Below are 10,396 nucleotides of genomic sequence, written 5' to 3'. Positions count from 1 at the left end.
AACATATGGCACTAGAATATTACAGCCTTGTGCCATGCATTCCACACCTAGAGTTATTGTAAACAAAAAGTTATCTACCTTAATCTCACAGCTTCATACTGAACATATGGCACTAGAATATTACAGCCTTGTGCCATGCATTCCACACCTAGAGTTATTGTAAACAAAAAGTTATCTACCTTAATCTCACTGCTTCATACTGAACATAATCAAGCCCATCTAACTGTTATAATATTCCCAAAAGTGTCCTTTTCAAAAGGTACTTGACATTTTGTATCTCAAAAGCTGCACATAAAATTGTCAATGTACTTTAAAATCTAAACAATAACTGGAAGAGAAAAAATATTAAAATTTATGTAGTATGTAATTTTTACAATAACTTATCCTCAATTTATTCTACTTAAAATTCCACAAAATATGAATTATTTTAATAAGAGTCCTTAGGAGTGTTTTGACATTATTTGTTTGTTTGAAGTTAAATGTTGTAAGTCTGCAGACATACTGCTGTGCCACTGGGGGCGTTTTGACATTATTTGTTTGTTTGAAGTTAAGCACAAAGCTACACAATGAGCTATCTGCACTCAGCCCACCATGAGTATTGAAACCCAGTTTCTAGTGTTGTAAATCTGCAGACATACTGCTGTGCCACTGGGGGGCATTTTGACATTATAGTCATAATGATATGGTACCCTGTTGGGTTCACTCAGACCCAAGGGCAAAATCGCATCATTGAATTAGTTTGGTTTGATTTATTTTCAAATTTCATGCAAAGCTACACGAGGGCTATCTGTACTAGCCGTTCCAAATATCGATCGCATTGCATACCCCCCACCCTCGTCAGCAGATTATTATTTCAACACATCTCTCTATTAAGGACATTTGTTTTGAATTTCGAGCAAAGCTACACGAGGGCTATCTGCGCTGGCCGTCCCTAATTTAGCAGTGTAAGACTAGAAAGAAGGCAACTAGTCATCACCACCCACCGCCAACTCTTGGGCTAATCTTTTACCAATGAATAGTGGGATTGACCATCACATTATGATGCCCCCACGGCAGAAAGGGCAAGCATGTTTGGTGGGACGGGGGATTCGAACCCGCGACTCTCAGCTTGCGAGTCGAGCCCCCTAACCACCTGGCCATGCCGGGCCTGAATTAGTTTAGCTTGGTAATATGTTGCTAAACAAGAAAATGTTTGTGAACAGCTTCTACCATAGTTATAGTCCTCATTTTTTTTAAAGCTTGTGAAAAACTAGCTCTATCAACTTATACTTTACGTGTATTTTGATATTGTAGTGTGATAGAAAAACAAATGTTATTTTGTGGAACAAAATAAGGTAGAACATTTTGCACTTCACGGTATCAAGTATCATTTCATTGATAAGGATGTCGTTTATTAGACCATGTTTACATTAGAATTTATTCAACTGGTCTAAGTATCATTTTTAACTGGGAAAAAAAAAGTACTGATAAGAAATATATATAAAATGAATTTACAATTTATTACATGTGTTAAATGAAGCCTTCTGACAATATAAAAAGATTGGCTTGCTTAATACACTGGTACGGCCAAAAATTTATCTTTATTGTATACCAGAGTTTGTAAACATAGTTAGGTATATTTCGAATCAAAACAGTTATAATTTACAGTTTTATAAAATAAAAACTTTTCTGGTCAGTTTTATAAGAATGTAGGAAGAGCTGAAAATTAGTTATTAATATTTACAACAGGGAGACATTTTTAATTGTTTTTGAAAAACGAATTTATCACAATGAAATATTTTAGAATTTTCAAATCTGAGAATTCATACAAATATCACATATAAAAATGACCTTTTGTAGAACCTACAAAATCTGTAAGAAGTTAATCTCAAATTTTAAACTACTTCAACCAGTAATTTTTTTGCAATGAAATGAAACAAACCATACAGCAGCTGTTTCAGTTCTTTGCACCCATGCAATTCAAATAGCAGTTGCCATGCTGTACATTTCATATTTGATGGGTATATAATTATAAAATATTATTATACATAATATAACATTGGTCTTTAAGAAAGTACACATGTACTTGACAAGTGTTGCCAGGTAAAGCAAACATTACCTTGGCCATGAAAGTAGTAAACTTAGAAAAAAAAACAATAGTAGCAACTGGAAAGTACACATGTACTTGACAAGTGTTGCCAGGTAAAGCAAACATTACCTTGGCCATGAAAGTAGTAAACTTAGAACAAAAAAACAATAGTAGCAACTCAGTGTCTCATTATAAAACAAAACAAAAACCCTGACAGATTGAAATATTCTTATAAACAATCCTCATCTACATTATAACAAGATTGAAGGTGGGGGGTTAAAAACTGCACGAGCTTGATGTTTTCTGGAATAGCCAAAATATCCAATTCACAGATAAACAAGGCTGGATATCACAGTAATCCAACTTCCCATGGACAGGTGTAAGAACAAGCTAGATGGTGACAGGGGGATGTCAAAAGTGACAAGACTGATAATAGCTACATAATATTTATGATAGGTTATCCAAAGTGGTACCTTTTGTAGGCATGCAGCATCAAGGTTTCTCTATTCAATCCAATGGGAATCACAACTTGGATATGGCAAGGTAAAAGTAAACAGCTTACTATTTGACCTGCACAAACTTGAGCTGCAAGTTTCAATTTAACTTATACAACAGAAAACACATCAGTTAAAAAATAATCATGTAGTATTACTTAAAGCAGCCCTTCCAACTTTATGACTAGTAAATAAGAAGGTTCCCCCATCATCCAGGGCTTCATTTGAGCATAAACGTCTGAATGAAAAAAACGAAAATTAAAGTGAAATCTGTGGGGGTTGTTCACACATGGTATATGAACAACCCCCCAGATTCCACCTCTGGTAATACCTACTTTAAAAATGATCTTCCAATGTATATTGTCTCTATAGCAAGAAACACATCCTGGTACTGCATATTAACTCCTGACTTACAGAACCACGAGGTAAACTGTATCTTAATTAAAAATCTTATCCAAGATATCCTATGGATCCAGCGTGTAGATACAATGCTGGAATGGACCTCACAGGGACTTCGTAATTTATGAGTGAAACCATAAAGGAGAAGAGAGGGTTAAATTTCTCCTGATTAGTCTTATATCTTTAGAGGAGAAGGAGAAGCAATTATTCTAGAAAAGGAGTGAGAGAAATATTGACAACATAAATATCATATTAACATACAAGCACATAACATATGTATCAGCTACAAGACCATTACAGAAAGTAGAATAGTAAAGAACATTATTATTATCTATTCCACCATTATTATTATTATTATCTATTCCACCATTATTATTATTATTATCTATTCTACCATTATTATTATTATCTATTCTACCATTATTATTATTATTATCTATTCCACCATTATTATTATTATTATCTATTCTACCATTATTATTATTATCTATTCTACCATTATTATTATCTGTTCCACCAACTACAAATAAAATGACTAAATAAAACCTTATTTCAAGCCCTAAAAGTTTATCTGGTGAACAACAATAACGGAAATCAGTACTCACATCTTTTATCAATAAGCACCAGCTAGTGTTACCAGTAAGGTAGATAATGCCTAGCTAACAAAGTTCTTGACGTAACATATATAACATACTTACACCTATGAGTCTAAAGATTGTAATATCACTCAACCCAACTTGACAAGAAAAATGTAATATGTTATTTTTTATCTTCTATCCAACTTGTCCAAGAAAATATTTAACATTTTCTATCCTGTTTAGATGATTATGACCTAACTTGTTCAACCTGACAGAGTACAGCAAGAAAGAAAGGAATTTGGCTTTTCTGTGACTTTAAAGAATGATCATGAGATAATTTTGTATTTAATATACAACTGTAACATATGACCACCTATGACATTTCTTGATCTTTATGTATTCTCATATAGCATGACTTGTCACATGACTAGCTCCAACAAATAAAGCACAAATGTAACTGTAGTATCTTGATAATCAACAACTAGAAACCCAGATTGGTCAGGTGGAAGGTATGGTGTAAAATTGCCTAGATAAGCCCCTTCAGAAGGTGTCTAAAGAGCACCCATGGAGTGCACCAACTCTATGCAAAGGAAACACACCCACAGGAGACCACACCACATCTGAACCAAGTATACCCTTCACCCATGAATAAATGTGTCTTGAAAAATGGTTGAAAAGAGGCACATCCAAGAAATGGAAATGCCCTTGGTGTAGAGTGGCTAGGACAAGTTGGACCGTAATTGGGAGGTCAACTCCAGTCCAAAACCAGAAGGACTGGGATTATAAGTAATAAAAGAAGAAAGTAATAAAAACTTCCATTTCAAGAACCCCAGCACCTGTATCCTCTGGGAACTGAGATCCGGACAATGGTAGGAAGGTGGAAATGTAATGTGGAGGTTCAACTCCAGTCTATAACCATGCAGTGTTGGAAATATGCCATCCAGTCCATAACAGGAGGAGGGTCCCAAACTGAACCAACACCACTCACCCAAGAGCTAAAAGAAAAATCCAGTCTAAACCAAAGGGCATCAGGAAGTAATCACAAGACCCATGGTAGGAGGATAGTCATGTCATCTACTCTGGCAGAACACCACCATCCTACCCTCAACTGAGTAGAAGTAAGTACACTCAGGAAGAAGTCTCCATAGTCCACCACCCCAGCAGCTTGGAGCTGGTAGGTGATAAGGGCTCCCGTACTCAGAAAGTTCAGAGGAACACATCACCAGAGAAAGTGCAATGGGTGGCTGTGTAACCCTATTCTGAAAAGTAAATTGTTCCTGATTTATACAATAGAAGGACTGGTAGGAATGGGAAACAATCCCTTTCTGTTTTACTCATGTTAGTCCATGAGTGGAGAGTCAGGGACAAACATATTTATCAAGCAAGACACCACGAGGATGAACCTACAAGCCGTCTTGCAGAACACCCCATCTCAACAGTGAGCATTATAGACCTGACAGGTTACACAGTGCAGACTTAGGAAGCAGTATACCTGGACAGACACCACTTGCCACAGAGCAAGATCTAAAATATGTGTAGTGAGGCATCTGGAAAAAAAAGTATATTAGTCAAAAATACCCATTTACAGATCAATGGATGAGTGTAAGATGGCAATAGGAGGTAGACAGCATTCGGCCAAGAAGGAGACTGCCAGATGATGGAGATGATGGGATAAAAATGTATGATGAGTGGTCCACATGACAGCCTGGATGACCTCTTTCAAAGGATGATAAAAACGAGCAGCCAAGAACATTGTAAGGTGCCTGATCTATACAAGAAGACATGAAAAAGGCAACAGGAGTCAGGAGACAAGAAAGAAAATGCTATACATATGCGTTATTGAATCCAACTAGTGAGGATAATGGGAAAAGGTCCTGGGAAATAGATGGATTCCAGTGAATAAACAATCTGGAACGAGAGCCACAAAAGGAACCATAGGAGCCAAATAACACAGCAGAGCCCTGACTAGACACAAGAGGCAATCAGAATAGGAATAGATATGAGAAACAGAGGGCAGGGAAATAAGCGTAAAGGTAACATTACCCTCACAGGTGGCAGAGGTCTCAGTTAGGAAGGAACGGTCAGAAAAAATGAAAACATAGATGCTGTGATAAAGAATGCGAGAGGGCAAACACATACAACCTTTGACATCCACAGGCTAATAGGAGGGGGAAAATAGGTTTACAAGGAGAGGTGATCCAAGGAACAGGAAGGTTCAAAAGAAAGAAGGGATAGGGTGTGGAAGACAACATTAAGATCTCAATCCGGTAAGGACATGTGGTGAAGAGAAGGATGGAGACAAGAGAACAGAAACAAAAGGAAAATAATATGACAGGTAAAAACACAACAGAAATGGGAAAAATAAAAGATAGAGGATAATGTCACTCTATAACCAGCAATGGTTTAAACAGAAAGACCACTGTCAAAGAGCTAAGTAAAAAAATCTGAGGAAAGGCGTGACAATGTGGAGAGAAGGAGGGTATGGGCATCTGCCAAAAAACTCAGGGGAAGGATTATCAGTCTCAGACAAAAGGTGAATGAAAAATAAGTAATGTAGAAGAGTGGTCAGGGTTAGTCAAAGGCAGGAGAACTGTGCCTGAGAAAAGTGCACAGAGGTATCAGGATTTAATCCCCAAAGGAGGAGAAGCAAATCCAACTGCTGATTGTCAAGAAAGGGATTCCCAGAATGATGATATGCTAAAGCACGTGCCTTCATCGTGTGTGGGGGATGCAGCATGCTGATTTCATAACATAACTAATTGGCAAAATGCTCAGCACGGACTCCGATGTTGGGAGACGGAGGGAGGCCAAAATATTCAGCATTAAGTGCTTCCATTAAAGGGGAAGGGAATGGGTCATAAGACACAGGAGACAAAGAACAAAATAGAAATGTGATATCAAATCCAAGATGGCACATCCACAGTTTGAGAACAAGGTCAGACTGCAAAGGAAGGAGGAGGAAAAAAGCCGTCCATATCCTTGACATCCTGTTACATCTCCTCTGGGAAGCGGAGAATTAGTTGATGTTCAGGATACCCCCAGCCCGCATGAAGGTGGCCATCTCCCGGTGGACTAGGGCTGAAACTTCCTCAGCCAATAACGGTAAAACTGAAGCCATTGTAACAGGTTGGTCACCAGAAAATTCATAAGCAGTAGTAGTCATGATTTGAAATTGAGAATTCATAGTGCCAAATGTGAATGGTAAGTACACACCACAGAAAGAAATGAAGGGAAATCAATGTAAAACCATTACTAGACCAGACAAACAACAATAATAAATCAAAGGCAAAAAAATTTGTTGAAGATGAAATGGAAGTTAGTCATAACAGTACCACTGATGAATCACAAAGTAAATAAACCAAAAAACAAGCAAGACATCCAATCACTGTCATGCCAAATCGGGAAATGAAGATTGGGTTCTACTGCATAGAGGGAGTCAGCTGCACTAGGAGGGTGTGTCGAGCTCCTACTGGTGCAGAGTTGTCACATGCATATGTGCATGCTACTGTGCAGCTGAACCACACGGTAAACACGTGGGGGTAGGTGGGACTATCAAGGCTAGGGGCGATAAAAAATTGCACAATATAGAGGGCAGTAAAAATAAAGGAAAAATATTTTGTGAGAGGAGGTAAGATATTGTATCGGAATGTACTTGAACTTAGACAAATGTGACCACAAGCTCTCCTCAAAATATCATGAAGTTTCACTAAATTGCAAGAGAAGTTTGTTATACATCACTTCAATATTTGTGAGAAAAAAATGTAATAATAATAATAAACAATAAATACATTATAATCTCAACTCAATGTACTTATGGAGGACTTTAACACATATCTATTACTAATACAAAACAATCAGCTTACCTGTAGTAACACCTTGCATTATCTGAATCTCAAAATGCATAGCCCAACATTCTTTGCAGAAGTAGTGACCACAGGATAAATTACGAAAATATTCACCAGGAAATGTCTGCAGACAAATAGGACAGAGAATACTGTGGCTACTTCTGATTACCTAATTAAAATGATAAAGTTTAGTTACAAATGGTGAAATTTTAAACAAACAAGTACATTTTAACATTAACAAGTACAAAGTATTCAAGGTTCAATACAGGAAATCTCATTTGAGACCTCTGAACTACACAGTTTTGTTAAGCACAAAGCTACACAATAGGCTATGTGTGCTGTGCCCACCACAAGTATTAAAATCTGATTTTTAGCTTCATAAGTCAGACTTACTGCTGAGCCAATGGGAGGCAAAACTTTTTTAGAAGAGGTAATTTAATGAAAAATTCACTTCTTTACACTAAATCCGTGATTAATATTTTTCCAATACACCTGCAAAATACGAGAATTTAATGATAGCTAAGGAGTATACCGATTATTAGTTGTCAAAACAGATGAAGCTAAGAAACCTTTTAAATTTGTCAAAAATGTCAGTTATAGTATTACAAATAAACTAAAACTTCTTGTATATGTTTTATTCCCATGTATAAAAACTTAAAATTCAAACATAATAGAAGGGGTACAGAGCCACTGAACTATGTGTAGTTTGTGTCTAGTTTCAAAGTTTGTCAAGTTCAAAATGATGGCCAAAAGTTGTACATAGATTAGTTTATGGAAATGACTCATAGATGAAAAAATGTTTATTATTTATCAACAAAAGTAGGTTTAGAATATTAACAGGTATCTTTAGCTGGTGTTTTGTTAGGTTGGAAGTCACATTGTTTAAACTTGTCAACTTGAAGCTTTGTGTATAACAACAAACAAACATAATGGCAATGCAACAGTTAAATGGATAAGTATAATAACTGAAAATAATAACAATCAGAAACATTAATTTTGATTATTTGATTAGTTTCATGACGTTAATTGATTTAATTATGATTTTAAAACCCATACGTAATAAATTATATTGATTTGATCACCTCAGTTTACTACAAAGTTAACATTTTGGCTGACATTTTCTTGTATGGGTCCTGTTCTATAGAAAAATCTACCAGGACATAGTTCATTGTTTTCACTTTGTAGCCTGTAAACATACCTATGTCTACATTTAGGTTTCTTAATCACACCATACAAAAGTATCTTAGTAGTCAAGCATGGCCACTATGGAAACATTTTTCAGTAGTTTAGTATTTTGTTATCTCCAATTGTATTTGCATAAAAAGATTCAAGATGTACATACAGTTTGTTGCCATATTCCATATAGATTTTCATATGTTTTATAGCATGAAAATAAACACGAGATGAAAATAAATCTCATAGTAGAGTCTAATCTGTACCTTTTTGCTGCTGATTTAGATAAAATGTCCTTGTATTAATACATGTAACACTTGTTATTTGTATCAATATACTTCATGATTTGTAAAACTGTACTAACTGAAATGTTAAAAATGTTCCATGTTACCAAACACTGTTAATTCATAAATTAATGGCCTACACTACATGACTCTTAAAACATAAGAACTTATCTACATTGTCTTTATTGTGTAAATTAAGTAACTTATCTGCAAGTTTTTGACACGTAAATGAAGTAGCTGACCAAGATGAAATCAAGGAAGAACTAATCCACACATGTTCTTCACATGTGAATCATGGAACTAACATGTTTTTAACACGTATATCATGGAACGTACCTGCATGTCAACTTCAGGAGGTCTGAGTGGTTTTATTCTAGAATCAGAGAGCAGTTTATTAGCATCTTGCCGGTAAGCAGGAATTACGTCTTGTTCTGTCCAGTTGTGTGTGTGAAGAAGTACTTTGGCCAGCGATGGCATCACCTTTTAGTTTAAGAAACAAAACAAGATTCACAAATTTGAAGTTCAAACAATATAATCACAGATTCATCTACACTCAATTGTAACAGTATCTGGACTAGGCTCATAATTCCATCTACTAATCTGAGCACCACTTCAACTGAAGTAATTAAATTACATCCATATAAAAATCTCCAATACTAAAAACTAAAGTATAATCATGCCTAAAAGTTAGTGTTTGCTGAAGGGTTTCATAACATTTACAAAAGCATAAGTAAAACTGAAACACAATTGTAAAACAAGATTTCTCAATCTCTTCTGAGACTTTCAAGATAGCAACAAACATAATCTGGGATCATAAAATGTATTTAATTTTCTATTACTCTGAAGACTTGTTTCTTAAATCCACAGAGTTTAACAAACGTGAATTAAAAGGTCCTTCTATGCCTCGATATTCCCTTGATTTTTTCACTACCATAGGTACATGTATATACACATATCCCTTCTAGAGAAATGATATAACAGTTTGGAATTTTATACCACCATGAAGAAAAGGTATTTCATTTCAAACTTCCTAAAGTTTACCTGTTTCAAGTTTCAAATAAGTAATGAAATATTAAACCACATCTTTTGTTTTTTATTGTGTATCTAAAAATAAGCCTGAAAGTAAAAGAGATAAACAGTTTTGACAATAAAGCTTTTACGCATGTCAATAAATCCATCTGAAACATTTTCTATAAATCCTTATCTCTTCTTTAAACTTAATTTGTGTACAACAGACTTAAGGTTTAGAGTTAAAATACAAAAAAAGAACAAATTTCCATTGCATGCCTTAAGTTTCTGTATGACATATATGCAACTATAGATATAGTTTATACCTGGTTTAATACAACGTGTTCAAAAGTTGACAGATGTCACACAAAAATCAAACATTTCAAATACTACATAATCACTTGTTCAATCATTTCTAATACCAAAAGGATCAATGTGTAAAAACCACATTGCACTTCCTGGGTCACATTATTGCTATTGAAGTTGTAACTATAAATTTGAAATTCTTATATTGTATATTTATAAAAAAAAGTGTTTAAGATATTTA

At 35.2% G+C, this 10,396-nt stretch overlaps 1 protein-coding gene across 1 annotated transcript in view; it reads right to left on the bottom strand.

Annotated features, from left to right (window-relative positions):
- The window catches only part of LOC106470350 (potential E3 ubiquitin-protein ligase ariadne-2-like), a 54,270-nt gene that overhangs the window by 28,786 nt on the left and 15,088 nt on the right, over positions 1-10,396 (bottom strand). The window contains exons 3-4 of the mRNA XM_022398962.1: positions 9,178-9,321; positions 7,403-7,553 (exon numbers count right to left, since the gene is read on the bottom strand). Of these exons, the coding sequence (XP_022254670.1) occupies positions 7,403-7,553; positions 9,178-9,321 (295 nt within the window). The remainder of the gene's footprint in view (positions 1-7,402; positions 7,554-9,177; positions 9,322-10,396) is intronic.

Source organism: Limulus polyphemus, unplaced genomic scaffold (genome assembly GCF_000517525.1).
Source record: "Limulus polyphemus unplaced genomic scaffold, Limulus_polyphemus-2.1.2 Scaffold3957, whole genome shotgun sequence".
Taxonomy (NCBI): domain Eukaryota; kingdom Metazoa; phylum Arthropoda; class Merostomata; order Xiphosura; family Limulidae; genus Limulus; species Limulus polyphemus.
The sequence above is the reverse complement of the archived record's forward strand: the minus strand, read 5'-3'. Positions and strand labels throughout refer to the sequence as shown.